Below are 22,486 nucleotides of genomic sequence, written 5' to 3'. Positions count from 1 at the left end.
TCACACGCACACACACGCTCACACGCACACACACGCTCACACTCACGCGCACACACACGCTCACACTCACACGCACACACACGCTCACACTCACGCGCACACATTCACACGCACACGCACACTCACACACATGAGCACACACGCTCACTCTCACACGCACACACACACTCACACTCACACACATGAGCACACACGCTCACTCTCACGTGCACACACACGCTCACACTCACACGCACACACACACTCACACGCACACACACGCTCACACTCACACACATGAGCACACACGCTCACACTCACACGCACACACACGCTCACACTCACACGCACACACACACTCACACTCACACGCACACACACGCTCACACTCACACGCACACACACACTCACACTCACACGCACACTCACACTCACACGCACACACACGCTCACACTCACACACATGAGCACTCACACTCACGCGCACACACACGCTCACACGCACACACACACTCACACGCACACACACACGCACACACACGCTCACACGCACACACATGCTCACACGCACACACACACTCACACTCACACGCACACACACGCTCACACTCACACGCACACACACACTCACACTCACACGCACACACACGCTCACACTCACACACATGAGCACACACGCTCACACTCACACGCACACACATGCTCACACTCACACGCACACACACACTCACACGCACACACACGCTCACACTCACACGCACACTCACACTCACACTCACACGCACACACACTCACACGCACACTCACACTGACACGCACACACACGCTCACACTCACACACATGAGCACACACGCTCACACTCACACGCACACACACGCTCACACTCACACGCACACACATTCACACTCACACACACACACACGCTCACACTCACACGCACACACGCTCACACTCACACACATGAGCACTCACACTCACGCGCACACACACGCTCACACTCACACGCACACACACGCTCACACGCACACACACACTCACACGCACACACACGCTCACACTCACACGCACACACATGCTCACACGCACACACACACTCACACTCACACGCACACACACGCTCACACTCACACGCACACACACACTCACACTCACACGCACACACACGCTCACACTCACACGCACACACACGCTCACACTCACACACATGAGCACTCACACTCACGCGCACACACACGCTCACACGCACACACACACTCACACGCACACACACACTCACACGCACACACACGCTCACACTCACACGCACACACATGCTCACACGCACACACACACTCACACTCACACGCACACACACGCTCACACTCACACGCACACACACACTCACACTCACACGCACACACACGCTCACACTCACACACATGAGCACACACGCTCACACTCACACGCACACACATGCTCACACTCACACGCACACACACACTCACACGCACACACACGCTCACACGCACACACATGCTCACACTCACACGCACACTCACACTCACACGCACACACACGCTCACACTCACACACATGAGCACACACGCTCACACTCACACGCACACACACGCTCACACTCACACGCACACACACACTCACACTCACACGCACACACACGCTCACACTCACACGCACACACGCTCACACTCACACACATGAGCACTCACACTCACGCGCACACACACGCTCACACTCACACGCACACACACGCTCACACGCACACACACACTCACACGCACACACACGCTCACACTCACACGCACACACATGCTCACACGCACACACACACTCACACTCACACGCACACACACGCTCACCCTCACACGCACACACACACTCACACTCACACGCACACACACGCTCACACTCACACACATGAGCACACACGCTCACACTCACGCGCACACACACGCTCACACTCACACACACACACACTCACACGCACACACACGCTCACACTCACACGCACACACACTCACACTCATGCGCACACACACACACACACGCACACACACGCACACACTCACGTGCACACACGTTCACACTCATAAGCACACACGCTCACACTCATGCGCACACGCACACACTCACGGGCCCACAGGCTCACACTCACGCGCACACACATGCTCACACTCACACGCACACACACTCACACTCATAAGCACACACGCTCACTCATACGCACACGCACGCTCACAGGCACAAACGCTCACACACACACTGACACGCACCCACACACACACACACTTATGCGCACACATGCTCACACTCACACGCGCACACACACACTCACACTCACTCACTCGCACACTCACACTCATGCGCACACACACGCTCACACTCACGCGCACACACATGCTCACGCTCACACTCACACGCGCACACACACACACACACACACACACACACTCTCACACTGTGTACATGACCTAGACCACCACACACCAGCACTATAAACTGACATCTGTACCCACGGTTCTCAATGTAGAGTAACGTTTTAGAGCAGTAAGAGTCCTCCAGAAACAAGTCATATGCACATGACACCTCAAATAGTGTAACTGTCCTGCCATTCTGAGAGATGTTAACAATATCTGGTTTATGCATTCATTTATTGCAATGATAAAGTTTACAGCGCTCCATGGACAGCCAGTTTTGATTCCTACCTCAAGTTGTATTGGTCTGGTGATGTGTTTTCCACAGATCACTTGCAGGTAGGAGTCACTATATGCATCTTTTATTATGTCTACATAGATCTTAGGGAGCTATATCTCTTTCAAGGCATCTGTCATGACTCTGTGAGGCAGTGTGCCAGAGGCATCTCTGAAGTCTAGGAAGACAATGTATAGCTTAGCAGATTCATGCTTAAAATCAACAATCACAGTTTTCAAGCAAAAAAACATGCTCATTCATGCCTTGTCGCTCTATATAAGCTTTTTGTTTGTTAGACAAAATTCCAGCATCAACCACTGTGTGTGTGTGTGTGAGAGTGTGTGTGTGTGTGTGTGTATGTATGTATGTGTGTGTGTGAGAGTGTGTGTGTGTGTTTGTGTGTGTGTATGTGTGTGTGTGAGTGTGTGTGTGTAAGTGTGTATTTGAGTGTGTGTGTGTGTGTGTGTGTGTGTGTGTGTGTGTGAAGGACGGTGTGCAGCTCCTCTACAGATGGATGAAGCTGAAGCGTCTGTTGAGGAGACTGGTGTGTGTTTTATGCTAATGTCTCTAGCGTGTGTTTGGCGGTAAGAGCTGTCCTTGACCGCGGCCGTGTTTTCACGTATTCGCTGTCCCACGCAGCCCTTCAACAGACATTTGATATGAATTTATTGCGCCGGCCGCATCTGAATCCTCTCTGCTCTCTGACGCCGTAATGGCCTTCGATATTTCTTCAGCTCTTCCTGTGTCTCTCTCGCTCAATTGAATTTATGTTCCTGTAGTTTTTACCTCACAGCATTATGTGATTGATCACTTTAATCCTGCTTGTCTGGACAGAGAGCTGTCAATCACGTTCAGAGGCTCCGCCCTAAGGCTTGACAACACGCCTTCTTTGTGACATGTAATGCACTGTAAATAAATTATGTTCTTCTTGTTCTTGTCATTCTCCAGGACAAAATTTGTCTGTGAGTGCATGCAAGCGAGTGTGTGCGAGTGATTGTGTGTGTATGTGTGTGTGTGTGTGTGTGTGTGTGTGTGTGTGTGTGTGTGTGTGAGAGTGTGCGTGAGCATGCGTTTGTGTCTGTGTGTGAGTGTGTGCAATCGAGTGAGTGTGTGAGTGTGAATGTGAGTGTGCGTGTGCGAGTGTGTGTGTGTGTGTGTGTCTGTGTCTGTGTTTGTGAGTGTGCGTGTGCGTGTGTGAGTGTGTGTGTGTGTGTGTGTGTGTGAGTGTGTGAAAGCGAGTGTGTGTGTGGGTGTGAGTGTCAGTGTGTGAGTGCGTGCGAGCGAGTGCGTTTGTGAGTGTGTGTGGTGTGTGTGTGTGTGTGTGTGTGTGTGTAAGTGTCTGTGTGTGTGTAATGCATTACCCCCAACACTGGTTATAAAGTATATATTTATATGTATATTGTAAAACGTGTGTGTGCTATTTTTTATGTTTTACTGTTGAAGTATAAAAATGTAAAAATATATATTTTCTACTATACTTTTTTATTTTTGCAAAGTTGTTGAGTCCATCTCAGACTGATGTAGGCTTTGAGACACACACTGTTGAGATCTCTGAAGCTCTGCAGGAGAATCGAGTGAGATGTGAGGGAGTGGTGGTGTGTGTGTGTGTGTGTGTGTGTGAGCTCTCAGTTGTAAATGTGTGTGTAAAAGATGCGAGGAGCTTATGTCAATCTGCGTCTCTATAAAGGCCAGCCTCGCGCCGCTGCATCAAACGACCTGTTAGTGGAGATCTGTGGCCCGCGGGTCAGTGCTGACGGATGGCCATCTCTGTGAGGAACACACACACACACACACACACACAGATCAATGATATCACCTCAAACGCAACACACACACATCTTTACATTTCAGCACTCTTTTCATGCTGTAACTTTTATAATATTTGTGTGGGTTCGAATCTCTTCACTTTAAAAAAGTAAAGCTACTGTAAAGTATTTATAAAAAAAAAAATTGTAGTATATTTAAAACTTTTATAGACCAATACAGAAGTCCAATATAAAATAGGTACACTAAAGTTTTTTTTTACATTTCATATTTTAAACTTGAATGCGTTTTATTTTATAACTTTTAATGTTTCATAGTATATTTTATGATTTATATACTTAAGTATGATAATATATATTTGTGTGTGTGTGTTTTTTAAATGTTTTAGAATATATATTTTTTAAAAATAGTTTACTTTTTATAAGATACATTTTAAAGTTTTTTCTAATGTTTAATTAATTACTGTTTTACTTATATTTTACGATATTAAAATATTTTTAAACTTTACATACTTAAGTATAGCCTTATAGTATATTTTAATCTTTCATACAGTTAATACTATAACTTGTTTTAAAGTACATTTGAAGCTTTTATACTTTTCAAGTTTTATTTGAAACTTTTTATATTTAAGTACAGTGTTTACTATATAAATACTGAACTATAATCGTTTAACAGTTTACAATATATTTAAACTTCTTACTTCTCATACTGTTATAATATCTTTTAAGATATTTTTTATACTTTTATATTTTGTGTAATTAATGAAGCTTTTAAGAGAATGTGTGTGAAATATACAGGTCATATTTCTCTCCAGAATCATAAGACATAGACAGAGGTGCATCTCTTCATTCTTGAGGTCAGAGGTCAATATCTTTCTAAAACTGCAGACAAAGACAAGTGAACAAAGCCTGAATGTCACAGGACGTGACAGACGGTGAAGAGCTGTGACTGTGGCGTCAGGATTACGTGGTTCGTTTGAGGTGCTGTTTAATTAGCAGCTGGGCCGTGGAGGATTATGGGTATTTCTGGGGTGACGGAGGGACGTCCATCTGCAGTCACAGACACACATGAACATAAACACACCACTGTGTCTGTCACAAACACACTCTCTGAATAAACATCTCACACTCGACTGGGGAAACACACACTGGATCTCTGTTACTGTATAACTGAAGAGTTCACTAACACATGTGTGATGATAGGAATCCATTTGTGGTGCTAATTATGCTATTTTTGATTCATGTGCAGGGGCGTCGGACTGGGGGTAAAACCAGTACTGATTACGAGGGCCCCAAAGGAAGAAAGGGCCCTTGAAAATAATGGAATATATGTCTGGAATATATATTTTCAAGGGGAGGGGGGCTATGCATAGGGCCCTTGTGCAGCGCCCCTGTTCATGTGGAAAGAATGTCTCAAAAACATTTACATTTATGCATTTGACAGACACTTTATTCTAAGTACAGTAACTTACATTGCATCTATGATATACAGATCATCAGTTCAATGAAAGACGTCTCAAAACACTTGAACACCGAATTTGTTTATTTTTGCTCTTGGACCGACAAATACATACAAAATATGTCAAAATATCCACCTTGGAAATTATGCTCGAAAAAACTGTCAGTTATTTCTTAAGTGAAAGTAAACAGTTGAGGAAAAAAATGGGATGTGTATTATACTGGATGCGTTCATCGTCTCTTAAAGAGACCGCGCCTAATTTAGCGACTGGCTGCTGTAATGTTAATCCAAGAAAATGAAAATGAACTGAATTACTTTGTAGTTTTAACAGTCAAACCAAGACAACAGATATAATTTTTGATATATATAGCAAAACTGTAATAATGTGAGAAATGTTGAAGGTGTCTGAATAAATGTTGGTTTGATTGTATATTTCATTCTTACATTGAAAACTATCCAGTGCTATTTTACATTTAATTATTTGGTTTCTGTACCTTGACACCTACAAACTTGAAAAAAACTTTGTGTAAATAGCACAAATAAATAAAAATAAACGAACATACAAATTAAACAATTTCAAACAGAGCCCACTGGTACAACCTTCACCGGGTCCCCGCTGACCCCTGCTGACCCCAGCTGACCCCGCTGACCCCTGCTGACCCCCGCTGACCCCAGCTGACCCCTGCTCACGCCTGTTTCACACATACTCCGTCTGCAGTGCGTATGCAGTCCGTGTGCGTTACGTATGTGGTGCAGCACGGACTCTATGTGCTTTCACACAGGACGCGTTTGCAGTCCGCTACTCGATGCGTAAACGGTCGCTGCACTGCTGCAGACGCAACGCTCCTGGAACGCAACTGGAATCCGTTAACATGGGTGCGTAAAAAAAATATGCAACGCATACACACTGCAGACGGAGTATGTGTGAAACAGGCGTAAGGTTGTTTGCACCTTGTTCAATGTGGAATTATTTTACAGCTTTTTCAAGCACTTTGTGATGCATTTTGGAAGCAGGAGATGAGCCCCTTTTCTAATGCACCACCTAGCTTGATAAACCCCTTCTCAAAGACTTACTGTTTGTCAATTTTATTTGGGTAACACACCTATTCTGAATGCCTTCGGCAGAATTCGAATGAGCCATTTTAGATTAATCTGGATTAATTTCAAGATCACAGTGAGATTAATCTAGATTAAAAAAATTAATGTATGCCCACCACTAATATATATATAAATATAGCTTTTTTAAATGTTATAAAGTATATTTTTATGCTTAGAATTGTAACTTCTACTTTGTAACTTCCAGCATTTTTATATTTATCATATAATTATACTTTTTTTTTTCTACTATAACTTTCCTAATGTTTGTTACTCTTATTCATATTGCTTTTGTTCTCTTTTGTAAATCACTTTTATAGATAGATAGATGGGAATCGAACCCATGACCTTGGTGTTGCAGACGTGACCATGACGTCAACCTGGGACGAGCGCTGTGTGAACAAAAGCCAGATCTAATGCCGTGTCGAAGTGATGACGATGATTTATTTAAAAATAAATAAGTAGAGAGTATTTCAAAAGTATATAGCAGTCTATATCTGTCAACAACGAAAAAATAACTGAATGCAATGAACTTCTGATCTTTTTGAAAAGTACGCTAGAAAATTCATGCTATGACTAACATGTAAATTAATATAAATATGCATTTGGCAGATGCTTTTATCCTTATACAGTACAGTGCAGTCAAGCTGTAGATTTTCTCAGGTCCATGCTTCGGCGATGTTACTGTGTGATGTACAGGAATATTTTATTTATTGATTGATATTAAATTATAGAAGTGAATCACAGTGGTGCTACATTTATTTCTCTGCACAAAAAGATGTTCAATGTCACACAGGGCTGTCTGGAGCACTCTTGAGAGACGATAGATGCATGGATGAACATTCAGGAGAACATGCTGGCATTCTCAGATATTTCTGTTTTAAGGACACGAGCTGATAAAATCAGCAATGCTACATGTTGTTTTGGAAAAATAAAGCAATAAGTAAACTTTTTTTCAGTTTTAATTTTTCTGGCCTCACTGGCAGATATTTGTTCTAGCTTTAAGCATAAAATCACTTCATTTTGATCTGCTTTTCAGAAAACAGTATTAATATCTTAAAGCAGACAAAAATGAAAATGTGTTCACTCTCAGTTCATCTGAGATCAGGATGAGTGTGTTTCTTCATCAGGTTTGTAGAAATGTAGCATTGCATCAGTTTTTCATCAGTGGATGCTCTGCAGTGAATGGGTGCCGTCAGAATGAGAGTCTGATAAAAACATCCCAATAATCCACAGCACTCCAGTCCATCAGTGAACATCTGGAGAAGACAAAAGATGAAACACATCCAGCATTAAGATGATTTTAACTCAAACACATAGAGTCTATAATCCATAATAACACTTCCTCCAGTGAAGAAGTGTTCTGGTCTGAATCAGGAGAGAAATCTGCACAGATCAAGCAGCGTTTAAACAGATCTAAACTAATCTGTGAGAGACAACAGCAGATGCACTTCTTCACTGGAGGAAGTGTTATTATGATTATAGACTGTTGGTTTAGAGTTTAAATGACTGATGTTTGTCTGTAATTGCACTGTTATTCATGTTTAATGTTCTGTGTGTTCTCCCAGAGCCACCGGTTCCCATCGCTCCTCCTCAGCTCATGGCGGTCGGGGCCACGTATCTCTGGATCCAGCTCAATGCGAACTCCATCAACGGAGACGGACCCATCATCAACCGCGAGGTGGAGTACCGCACCGTCTCCGGCACCATGTACGACCTGCAGCCCGTCGATAAAACCTCGCACAAGATCGGCCATCTGGACCCCGACACGGAGTACGAGATCAGCGTTCTGCTGACACGGCCCCTGGAGGGGGGAACCGGGGCCCCGGGGCCGCCGCTGAGAGCCCGCACCAAATGTGCAGGTAAGAATTAATCTGAACAACTTTAAAGATAATTTTCTCAATATTTAGATGTTTTTGCTCCCTCAGATTCCAGATTTTCAAATAGATGCATCTCAAACAAATATTGTCCGATCATAACAAACCACACATCAACGGAGAGATGATTTATTCAGCTTCAGATGATGTTTATAAATCTCAATTTTGAAGAATGTACCCCTATTACAATTTTTATGGTCCGGGGTCACATGTTTGTTACTTGAAATAAAATAAGCATTGAAACAAAATAACACTAAAAACAAAAATGTGATTATCAACAATATTAACATTAAACAAACAATGTCACATTACTGAAATTAAATGTAAACTAAAATTAAAAAGCAAACATACCTATCTAAAATTAAACACTAATTCAAAATATTAAGAAAAACTACACCTGTTAAAAACGACTTAGATATACTAAGAAAATGGATAAAAAACACACAACAAAATTAAGTAAAATTAGTCGTACTTTACATCTTTAACAAATGTGTTTCGGTGCTGAAGCAGATGCAGAAACTAGGGTTTTTTCTCCTGTCTTTGTTCCCTCTTTGCTGAGCTTAATGGAAGTCCAGCGACAAAGAAACAGACGTACAGAGAAAAATGAGTTGTACCCTTGAAAGTGAATTATTTTGTGGGAGGTATGCAGGCTTATCATTTCTGCACGTTATTGTTTCGTCAGCCGCACAAAGACATTCGTCTGAATGCAAAGCTTCCTCTGATTACGTGCTTTTTCCTCTCGAAGAGCTGAAATAAAAGCCGTTTTTACTAAAAACTAGTGAATAAATCTGCCTGAGAACAAGACACAATACAATCTCTGATGACCCTGAGCGCCGAAATTACACACAAAAACTGCTTCTACAGTGTGTGTGGATGCATATATTATCACGTTTTATAGTATATTATCTTTTAGCTTTTAGAATATACCTTTTGCATTTTTCCATACTATGACTTTCATAATTTTTTTATTATCTGTATTAATTGATTTTTATATTTTTATGTTATTATATATGTTATTACATATTTATATATATATATATATATTATTTTTTTTGTGGGTGTGTTTTAATCTTTTTTTCATTTTTAATACTATAATATTCATAATGTTTTATACTGTATTTATATTTTTATAGTATAATTTAAGACTTTTATACTTAAAATTTGTTTTAAAATTAGTATTAAAATAGTATGTTAGTAGTTTTTATACTTTACATTTTATAATACTCTTTATAAGAGACTATATATATATATAAAATGTATTTTATTATACTTAGTTATTCTGTAACTTTCATAATATTTTATTTTATTATTATATTATATTTCATATTTTAATCTTTTATATTTATATTTTTAGTAGATTTTAAGCTTTTCATTTTTATACCTTTACTTATAAATATACTTTATTTTTAATTTTAATTTTTATTGTATATTTTAAGGTTTATATATAAAAAAATATATATATCAGTATATATCTCTTTGTGCTTTTTTATACTATACATTTATAAATAAAATTTTCTCCATATATAATTTTATTCCATAACTTATATAATGGTTATTGTTATTATTATTATTATTATATTTATACATGACTTTCACAATGTCTAATGCTGTATTATACAGTACTTCAGCCTTCTAGTGTTTTCTGCTGTATGTGAATCTTCCAGACGTGATATTTGTGCGAGGTCGCTCGGGTCGCTGGGGTTCACTGATGCTCTGAACGCTCCCATTGTGAGGCTCTGAAGGACGTTCCTGTAAGAGCGTGTTTGTTCAGCTTCGGTCTGTGTGTGTGCAGATGTTTCACTGATGAACCACACGATCGTCTTCACAGAAACATCTCATACTGTCTTCTGTCTTTCATCTGCCTCACAGACCTTCAAGGTCTCGGTCTGATATGACCCTTTGTTGGAGAACTTACTTAACATTAATCATAATATTCATATAATGTTCACTCAGACCTGACGCCTCACATGAGAACCATTGAGGATAACTCGGTGTGATGCATCATGGGATGTGAGGTTTGATCTCTCACACACATAAACATATGATTTTATGATCAATGAAAACTTACTTTCTTTTATTGTTTATTCTTTTTTTTTCCCTTACTCTACTTTCTTTTGTATTTTATTTTATTGTATTTTCTCTTGTAATTTTATTTTTTATCCTTTTTCTTTTTTTTCTAAATTTTTTACTTGAACTAGTGAATAAATATAATACAAAATACAAAATTACAAAACCTAAATCTAAAACACTTTTTTCCATACTAAAACTTTTATAATGTTTTATACTGTATTTGTAATATTTACGTTTTTATATATTTATATTTTTTGTGTATTTTAAACTTTTTGTGCATTTTTATAGTTTTACTTAATTATACTTTTTAATATTTTAATACTATAATTTTCATAATATTTTATAATGTGTGTATTATATTTTAATTTATTATTAATACAATATTTAATTCAATTAAATTCAAGTTTATTTGTATAGCACTTTTTACAATACAAATCATTACAAAGCAACTTTACAGAAAATTACATTTCTACAATATTTAGTAGAAGCTTATAAGTGGTGACTGTCAGTTTGTGCAAGTATTTTCAGAAAAAATTAATACAAGACGTAGTCAACCAGACGATGAACATTATTAACAGTAATTATTATATGATGCAGTCACACATGTAGCAATAATTGTTAGTTCTGTTGTTGATTCAGGGTCAGCATCATCTGAGGTCCTCTGAGGGTCAGCATCATCTCTTCTCAGGTGTTCTGGATCCAGACTGGAGCTTGTGTAAATCCTAGTTACCACGGGATGTAAATCCCGCGGCAAAACATAGAAACAAAATAGAGACATCATTAGCATAGCTGCTGATCCAACAAAGTAAAATTAATTAGTTTAACCCATGCTAAAGAATAAAAATGCACATTTGATCAGATACAACTGCAGTCACAATTTAAGATACATTATTCAAATGCTTGGCGAAAGAGATGCGTTTTTAATCTAGATTTAAACAGAGAGAGTGTCTCTAAACCCCAAACGTTATCAGGAAGGCTATTCCAGAGTTTGGGAGCCAAATGTGAAAAAGCTCTACCTCCTTTAGTGGACTTTGCTATCCTAGGAACTACCAAAAGTCCAGCGTTTTGTGACCTTAGGGTGCGTGATGGGTTGTAGCGTGGTAGAAGGCTAGTTAGGTACGCAGGAGCTAAACCATTTAGGGCCTTATAGGTAAGTAATGATAATTCGTAACTGATACGGAAATTAATAGGTAGCCAGTGCAGAGACTGTAAAATTGGGGTAATATGATCATATTTTCTTGACCTGGTAAGGACTCTAGCTGCTGCATTTTGGACGACCTGTAGCTTGTTTATTGAAGAAGCAGGACAACCACCTAGAAGTGCATTACAATAGTCCAGTCTAGAGGTCATGAAAGCATGAACTAGCTTTTCTGCATCAGAAACAGATAACATGTTTCGTAGCTTGGCAATGTTTCTAAGATGGAAGAATGCAGTTTTTGTAACATTGGAAATATGATTTTCAAAAGACAAATTGCTGTCCAATATAACACCCAGATTTCTGACTGTAGAGGAAGTAACAGTACATCCGTCTAGTTGCAGATTGTAATCTACAAGATTCTGTGTGGTGTTTTTTGGTCCAATAATTAATATCTCTGTCTTATCCGAATTTAATAAGAGAAAATTATTGGTTATCCAATCTTTTACATTTTTAACACACTCTGTTAGCTTAGATAATTGGGAAGTTTAATCTGGTCTCGTTGAGATATATAGCTGAGTATCATCAGCATAACAGTGGAAGCTAATCCCGTATTTTCTAATAATATTACCAAGGGGCAACATGTATATTGAAAATAGAAGAGGACCTAGGACGGATCCTTGTGGCACTCCATATTTTACTGATGATAAATGAGATGACACCCCATTTCAGTAAACAAAATGGTAGCGATCGGACAGGTAGGATCTAAACCATCTTAGAGCCTGCCCTTGAATACCTGTATAGTTTTGTAATCGATCTATGAGTATGTCATGATCTATGGTGTCGAACGCAGCACTAAGATCAAGTAAGACTAGAAATGAGATGCAGCCTTGATCTGACGCAAGAAGCAGGTCATTTGTAATTTTAACAAGTGCAGTTTCTGTGCTATGGTGGGGCCTAAAACCTGACTGAAATTCTTCATACAGTTCATTTTTATGCAGGAAGGTGCTCAATTGAGCAGACACAACTTTTTCAAAAATTTTAGACATAAATGGAAGATTTGAAATAGGCCTATATATACATATGCATGTATAATGTATAATAAAATATATAAATATTTAGAAACATTTTCTTATTTATTTAATTTTCTTTCTTGTCTTTTTTCTAATAGTTCTTTTTTTTCTGTCTCTATTTTGAAACTTTCTTTCTTCCCGGTCTCTATTTTTTTAATCTGTCGTTCTTCTCTGCTTCTGATGTCGTTCGTCATCAGTAATGGCAGCTGAGTGGAAGCAGATGAGCTTCAGCGCTAATGAAGATAAATTCACTCCTGACTGTTTGTCTGCTTTTATTTTTTTAAGTTTGATTTTAAAGCGGTGGGAGAAATTAAATAAATAAGAAAGGAATCAGCTTCAGCGCTTTGCAGGCTGTTTGTAAACTCATCTCTCTCCGTATCTGTCAGTCATAATGTACATGCTGTCAGATGAATCACGCAGAGAAAACGTGTTTCATTAGACCCAAACCTTCAGCCAAACTGAGAAAACCCCTATTACACAGCAGACGGGGGATCATTCTGTCAGCATTCACTTTCACTCTTACTTCTTCAAATCTTCTCAATTCATTTGACTTTCAGAGAGAGTCAGCCTGAATGTAGATCTGTTTCTCACTAAGAGCATCAGAGTTCAGAAGAGCTGTAATATAGCACACTACTCTATAGATGACTGTTATGATGCATTTATGATGTGCTATGATGCGTTATGCATTATCATGTGTTATGGTGCATTATGGATCATGACGCATTATGCGTTATGATGTGTCATGATGCATTTTGATGATTTATAATGCATTATGTGTCATGTGACAGATTTTGCATTATGATGCTTTATGATGCGCAAATATTCATTATGACATGTCAGGATACTTTATGATACATTATGCATGTTGATTCCTTTTGATTTATAATGCCTTAGACATTATACCACTGTTTTGCTAATTAATAGATTTAAAAACTATTTAGTTCAAGGATGCTAAAATTCTAATCTGAATGCTTTATGATGTGTTATTATGCATCATGATGCTTTATGGGTTATTCATTATGGATTATGATGCATACGTTATGCACATCAAGATATGTTATGACACGTCATAATACTTTATGATGCGTCAAGATGTGTTATGATGCATTAAACACTATGACGTGTTTTGCATTATGATGCTTTAAGCATTATTATCATAGACTGTATAAAAACATCATGCATTATAATGTGTTATACCGTTGTTTTGCTTATTTATAGAAATAAAAACTGTCATGTTGCTTTATGGATTTTAATGCTTAATGGATGATGCATTATGCGTTATAATGTGTCATGATGCGTTTTGATGCTTTACAGTGGATAACATTGCATCATGACGTGTTATGCATTATGATTCATTATTACACTTTATGATGTGTTGAGATGCGTAACAATGTGCCAGGATCAGTTTAACGAGTCTTTGTTGAATAAAAGTTAGAATTTCTTTCAGATTAAAAAATAACGCTCTTGGCTGATAGTGGTTGTATAAGTAGAGGTGAGCATTAGATTTGGCATTGACTCTCAGCCGATAAAGGGCTGATGGGACGGACGCTAAATACCTCACACACTCTCTCATCTCCATCCCAAACACAGACTCCAGCAGATCCCATTCTCAGTTGCCACGGTAACACCATCGCGCTGGTGATTGGGTTCACAGGGAATGACCCGCTTCCCTTCATATCAAAGTGCGACCCTACGACCTCCTGCTCTTCACGAGCAGATCGACACATCAGTCTAACAAATCAGATTGAGCTCGACAGGTCGCACCGCTGATTTCATTAAACCACCTGCTAGAAGAGCTGCGTTATATTAACTAGTGTGAGGAGCGATCCGCTGCATCCGTCAGTACAGCCATCAGACCGCCAGTGACTGAGATCGAGAGACGCCAGGTGAAATCACCTTCAGAGCAGATCTAATTATCAGTGACGGTGTGAAAACTCAACTACGCTCTCACTGAAACAAGCACGATCAGAGCGAGTGAAGATGCAAATGATAAAGTGATATCTGTGTGTAAAATCACACCAATCACTGACCTCTGACTTTAGCTGGGAGAAAGCAAAACTCATCATTTACTTTTTTCTATACGATAAAAGCTGAAAGTGACCAGAGCTGACAACCTCCAAATAGTGAAGCCATGGTGAGGAAATTAATGAACCCATTAATAAACGTGCGACAGCCTTGATATTACAGAATACACCGCACATTTTACAAGATGTTTGTCAGGATTTAACAGAGAACTTAAATTAACAAATGTGTTATGATGCTTCATGATACTTTGTTGCTTTATGTTGTGTTATGATGCGTTACAATACTTTATAATGCTTTATTTTGCTTTACAATGCTTTATTGCATTACGATGTATTATGATGCTTTATGCTGCTTTGTTGCATTAAGGTGCTTTATGATGTTTTCTGTTGCATTACAGTGCATTACAATGCTTTGTTGCATTATGAACCGCTACAAAACGTCAGGTTGCATTTTACTGCATTTTGATGCTTTGTTGTGTTGCGATGTTTAATGACGCATTACGATGCTTGATGTTGTGATACAGTGTGTTACATTGCTTTGTTGCATTATGAAGCGTTACAAAGCTTTAGGTTGCATTACAATGCTTTATGACGCTTTGTTGCATTACGATGCATTCCAATGTGTTACAATGTTACTTTGTGCTGCATTACAATGCTTTATGTTGGGTTACAGTGCTTTACAATGCTTTCTTGCATTACAATGCATTATGATGCTTTGTTGCATTACGATGCGTTACAATGTGTAACAATGTTACTTTGTGCTGCATTACAATGCTTTATGATGCTTGATATTGCATTAAAGTGTGTTACAATCTTTGTTGCATTATGATGCATAGCGATGCTTTACCATATGTTGTGTTATGAAGCTCTGTGATGCTTTATGTTGTATTAGGTTGCTTAACAAATGCTTGAAAATTGTGGATTAATTTTTATTCTTACCACAATAAAATAGTACAGTGACAGATATAGGCTACACACCCACACACTTCTCTCGTTGTTTTACAATGTCTGGTGTCGTGCAATCATGTCATCTATTTGCATGATAAAAGTGATGTGAATGGGCCATTAGGATGAACAGGAGCCAATAATAGGCTGATAATTTAGAAAACATTGTTTAAATGTCAAGCTGTAATGATAAAGAGCCGCTAATAGCTCAATCTAAATGTCATGCTGAAATTATTCAATTAGCCATGGTGAGAGAGGCCGAGCATCATTTAGCCGTTCGTACAGTGTGTTTGACTCCCGTCAGCTCATCATGTGCTCGTGTTTGTGCTCTCACGGCTCACGTTTACAGATCAACACACGATACGGAGTTGAGAAGCAGGTTTGAGCTGTACATCACACACTCAATGCTACTGTGTTTCTCTTTAAACGGCAGAAAACGCAAGTGAAGGAGCCTTCAGACGTCCATCAGCTCTCGTTCACTTCATTTCAGCCTTCACTATTAAAAACATTCTGAAAATATTTAAAGGAATAGTTCATCCAAAAAGAACATGTGCTGAAAATCTACTCACCCTCAGGACATCTCAGATGAGTCTGAGTTTGTTTCTTCATCAGGTTTGTAGAAATGTAGCACTGCATCAGTGTCTCATCAATGGATGCTCTGCAGTGAATGGGTGCCGTCAGAAAGAGAGTCTGATAAAAACATCCCAATAATCCACAGCACTCCAGTCCATCAGTGAACATCTGGAGAAGACAAAAGATGAAACACATCCAGCATTAAGATGATTTTAACTCAAATAATCCATAATAACACTTCCTCCAGTGAAAAAGTGTTCTGGTCTGAATCAGGAGAGAAATCTGCACAGATCAAGCAGCGTTTAAACAGATCTAAACTAATCTGTGAGAGACGACAGATGCACTTCTTCACTGTTTGTTTGTTTGGTCAGACAGTTTCCTTACAGTCTGTGTTTAAAATTCTGGAGACTTTTAAAGAATATTGAACTGATCGTGTAGCTGTTGGAGTTGGTCTGAATCGTTTGAATCGTCTCACGTTCGGCTCGTGTTTTCTCATCGTTCCTCGTCCCAAAGTGGTTTTCACATCAATAGGGAGGAAATGTCTGGAAATAAGAGCACTTGAATAATGGTGCACTAGAGCTCGCGGGTCACATTTCAGACGCTTTCTTAAATAATCTCAGAAATCGTTCTGTGTATACAGCCAATTTTCCAAAAAAATCAATAGTTTTTAAAGCTGAGCTTGATTCACACGCTGTTCCTGCTTTTTTCCTTTTGTAAAGCACAAAAATCAATGTCATATTTTTTTTAATCATTTGCTGAACTTAGAAAACGGTGAAAAGGATAAATGTGGCAGTGTGTGTCTCATATCGACCTCCGAGAATTAGTTCACTCCGTCTTTTTACCCATCACTTGTACGTGAGCGTGCATTCATAAACACACACACACACACACACACACACACACAAAGAGTAGCATAAACACTTCTAATCCTGCTAATACTGTAAGTCAGTAATGTTCAGACTCTCTGATGCCATTATGAGCTTCTTCCAGTTTCACCGAGATATAGTTTGAAATATAGTTGAGAATATAGTTGATGAAATATAGTTTTTATATGAATATATATGAAGAATATATAACTTTTATTTATTTTCTAATTTGTGTAGAAACTGTGATGCATTTTATTTTTCGGATTCACAGATGAATAGAATGTTCAGAAGAACAGCATTTAATTATATAATTAATATTAATATTAATAATATTAAATAATATTTTTAATTTATAAAAAATAGTGGAGCCTGATTATTTTTGACAAAAATATATACAGCGTGTATTATATACTGTATATATATATAAGCATTTAAGCATAAAAGCAATGTGTAATACTGCTTTAAATTGTTTTAAAATTCTGTTTTATTTAATTGCAATTTAGTTTTTGTTTTTCTGTGCAAAAAATAAATATACATTTTTCCTAAACATTTAAACATTCATTTTTCATTTTGCATAAGACACCCACTAAAATGCTATTCAGTGTAACAGTTACACAAGCACTAACTAGTTGTAATTTTACATTTTTTTAATTTGGCAACTGTCGGTACGTTTTTTACTTATTTGTGAATAATGTTGATGTTGTTCATGCAGTCCATCAGTGTTCTTCAGCGTGATGATGATGATGATGATGTGTGTGTGGTTTGTCCGAATAAGACTGATTCTTAAACTGTGTGCTCAGCTGTTTCTCGTGCTTCTGACCTTTCCAAATGTCATTTTTGTCTTATGCTTATTGGTGTTGTGAATAAATGATGAAATGCATCCGCGATGCTAAACTTCATTCAAGGTGTTTCCATCACGTTTGCTCCGTCTCTGCATGTGGTTTGTCCTCTGTAATGCGTGCTTGCCTTCTGTTTTTATCTGCCTTCCTTCCTTTTGCATTTAATCATTTAGCGAGCGTTCGGCTGTCAGGTCTGAACAGTCAAGGACGAGCTTCACAGAGGAACATGCAAACACATCTGAGACGACCTTTCATTCTTCTGAAACATTCACAGTGTCTGTCATTGAACTATACGGCGAGGAGCCACTCAAGGCTAATGGTAAACTGTTGTAATGAAACTGCACCAACATTCAGGTGAATTAATGGAGATGATGTGCAATAAATACTCGCATTGATTAATCTGCTAAAGCTTGAAACATTTTTATATAATGCAGTATTTAATGCATTAATTAATGCACCTTAAAATGCATTCATAAATAATTTCAACCACAGTTATAATATTTGTATATTCATTACTGCATCTTCAAAACATGCAGTGCATTAAAACACAACCAGATTTAACAAGGAATCAAATATTATAATGCATTTTAACTTTGGTTACAATAGCTTATGAAAATATTTAATGCATTATAACATAAATTTATAATAATGCATTATGCATAAAGGCTTCAAGTAAAGGGTTCATTTTTTAATCAGAATGACCCGTTCTTCAACTAAAATAACAGAGATCTTCAGAGCAGGGTTCCTGATGCATATAAAAGTGTTGAGTTTGGAGCCTGAATGTGTTTTATAGCTTGACGCAAGGCCTTGAGACAAACACTTTATTAATGACTGTGCTGTTTGTATCTGCGCGCCTCAGACTCTCCGAACAGTTTGTGAAAGCAGATCAGTTTCATCTGAAGGATGATTTTGCTTTTGTGCTGGTTGACCAGCATAGTGATTCTGGTAAAGGTGGTTTAAACAAATTAAATAAATGTATTGATTATTGCAAACCCAAAAATGAAGACCAAAATGTTTTCCACAAATTGTTCCAAACCTTGTAGACCTAAAAGATTTTACACTTGCATGCAGCTAATATTTCATGCAAACATCTGTTTTGTGAAAGAGATTACCATACAGTATTTTCCAGAAAATTAGTCATGACTGACTATAAGTTGCACTGGGTCATATATAGTCCCTTTGAAATAAAAGTCGCAGTATGTTTCAGACGTTAACAAATATGACTTGTGTGTGTTCTGCAAAAAAATTAAGCACTGAGGACAGTACAAAAAAAAAGCAATTTTTTTTAGATACACCTTTTTTTATATATATTATTTTTATTTAGCATATTCTGCAAGGTGTGTTCTCTAAGCAGGTTCTTTCATCCAAAGCAATAAACAAAAGAGGAACTAAAGCAGTTCTGATGTCTCTGGACTGTTCTGTGATGCTCGTCTTGGTCTTGCTGTATCAGATTGAGTCTGAGACGCTGTCTTTCATCTGCTATGATTGCTGCTTTGATCCTGGAGAGGCTGATAGGAGCCGCTCTTGTGCTTCCAGACCTGCAGAAATGGGATCAGGGACCATGAGCATCAGGGCTCTGATCCCAGTCCATGAGCCACACAATCAGAAATCAGTCCAAATGTGTCTGTTTAAAGGGACGGTCTCCATTCACTCCCAACCTCTGTGAGGGACTTTCTTTGTACATAAACCCAATACATTTTTACACGGCTCTTACATTAGTGAATAAATAAATAAAACACTGGTACCACATCTGTTCTTCGTATAAATCTTCATTTGACTTTAAATGCACAAATCATGATTCTGACTTTCCCCCACAATTGCGAGCTTCATCGTGAGATATAAACTCAAAACTGCCTGAAAATAAAATAAAATTGTGAGATATGAACAGAATTGCAAGGAAAAAATTACAATTGTGAGATATAAACTCAGAATTACAAGAAAATAAAATAAAAATGTGAGATATAAACTCAGAATTACAAGGAAAAAAAATAAAAATGTGAAATAAAAAGCTCAGAATGACAAGAAAATAAAATAAAATTGTGAGATATAAACTCAGAATTACAATAAAATAAAATAAAAATGTGAGATAAAAACTCAGAATTACAAGAAAATAAAATAAAATGTGAGATATAAATGCAGAATTACAAGAAAATATAATAAAATGTGAGATATAAACGCAGAACTACAAGAAAATAAAATAAAATGTGAGATATAAATGCAGAATTACAAGAAAATCTAATAAAAATGTGATATAAAAACTCAAAATTACAAAAAAATTAAATTAAATGTGAGATATTAACTCAGAATTACAAGAAAATAAAATAAAATGTGAGATATAAACGCAGAATTACAAGAAAATAAAATAAAATGTGAGATATTACAAGAAAATAAAATAAAATGTGAGATATAAACGCAGAACTTCAAGAAAATAAAATAAAATGTGAGATATAAACGCAGAACTACAAGAAAATAAAATAAAATGTGAGATATAAACGCAGAATTACAAGAAAATCTAATAAAAATGTGATATAAAAACTCAAAATTACAAGAAAATAAAATAAAATGTGAGATATTAACTCAGAATTGCAAGAAAAAAAAGTGAGATATAAACGCAGAATTACAAGAAAATAAAATAAAAATGTGAGATAAAAACTCAGAATTACAAGAAAAATAAAATTTAATTGTGAGATATAAACTCAGTATTACAAGAAAAATTATTGTGGGATATAAACTCAACTGAAAGACAAACTCAATAATGTAAATGTAAAATAGGTCAAAATAAATGCTATGATGTCTTCTTAGTGATTTTGCTTTCTGAACCTCCACATACATGATCATGAACTGCTGTACTGGTGCGTTTTTGTGCATCACAGTTAAATATTGTAATAAATCAAATAATCAGGGTTCGGAAATGAGATGAGCTTGAGTAAATGTTGACAATGTTTAGTTTTGGTTTCTATAAATGTAATGTGAATATACTTGAAGTTTTTAGTTCTCAAAGCAAATATGATATTGTTTGAGATTCTCTCCTAAATGAAGATGTTTTCCTAAACGTGTTGTTGGGAAGGTTTTGCATCGGTGTGGGCTGTTGTATTGAGAATGTTTCTGGCCCTGAAGCATTTCTTACAAACTATTGTGTATTTTTGTCATTCTGCTTGTGTAAATGGTCCGTGTTTTTCATTGGCGTCTCTCTCAGAGCCCATGCACGGCCCGCGGCAGCTGAAAGTGGTGGACATCAAGGCTCGTCAGGTGTCGCTTCGCTGGGAGCCGTTAGGTTATAATGTGACGCGCTGCCACAACTACAGTCTGACAGTTCAGTACCGCTCCAGAGGAGGCGGCAAGGAGGAGAGCAGGGAGGTGGCATCATATGACAGCCGAAGCTCCGCCCCCCAGCACACCATCCACAACCTCACGCCCTTCACCAACCTCAGCGTCAAGATGCTGCTGCGCAACCGCGAGGGAGTCAGAGAGAGTCCCGAGATCCACGTCCAGACCGATGAAGATGGTGAGAGACAGAGAGTGGAAAACTGGCAAATATCTTTGTTTAATATAAAATAGATTTATTCATTAAAATATTCAATATTTCAAAAATAAGTATATATATATATACACACATACAGGGATAGGCTTAATGTAATATACTGATTTGGTTAATATTAACCATTTAAAAAACTAAACAAATAACACAATTTTTGTTATTTGAAATAAAATAAATATAAAATAAAATAAATAAAATATACTTTTTATTTCAGCTGATTGCCTAAAATAAAATAAATATTAAATAATATTAAATAAATAAAATATACTTTATATTTCAGCTAGTTGCTAAAATAAAATAAATATAATCCTTATTTTCAGCTAGTTGCCAAGGCAATATTTCTACTATTTTAACATGGTTTAACCTGATGTTTTAAAATAACTAAAACTGTATATAACACAATTATTGTATGGAATGTATACGTAATCTATCATATAATATATGTAATACATGTAATATGTAATACAAGTAATAAACACTATATAGACACATGTAAAAAGAAAACTAAAAATAAATACATGCAGCAAAATGAATAAAACTTGAAGTAAATCTAAAACTGAA

At 37.5% G+C, this 22,486-nt stretch overlaps 1 protein-coding gene across 2 annotated transcripts in view; it reads left to right on the top strand.

The window, feature by feature from the left end:
- LOC132154396 (receptor-type tyrosine-protein phosphatase mu-like) overlaps nucleotides 1-22,486 on the top strand; it is a 186,365-nt gene that overhangs the window by 77,024 nt on the left and 86,855 nt on the right. For both annotated transcript variants that reach the window (XM_059562927.1, XM_059562926.1), the window contains exons 7-8: nucleotides 8,554-8,847; nucleotides 21,584-21,892. In XM_059562927.1, the coding sequence (XP_059418910.1) occupies nucleotides 8,554-8,847; nucleotides 21,584-21,892 (603 nt within the window). The remainder of the gene's footprint in view (nucleotides 1-8,553; nucleotides 8,848-21,583; nucleotides 21,893-22,486) is intronic.

Source organism: Carassius carassius, chromosome 12, assembly GCF_963082965.1.
Source record: "Carassius carassius chromosome 12, fCarCar2.1, whole genome shotgun sequence".
In the NCBI taxonomy this organism is placed as follows: Eukaryota; Metazoa; Chordata; class Actinopteri; order Cypriniformes; family Cyprinidae; genus Carassius; species Carassius carassius.
The sequence above is the reverse complement of the archived record's forward strand: the minus strand, read 5'-3'. Positions and strand labels throughout refer to the sequence as shown.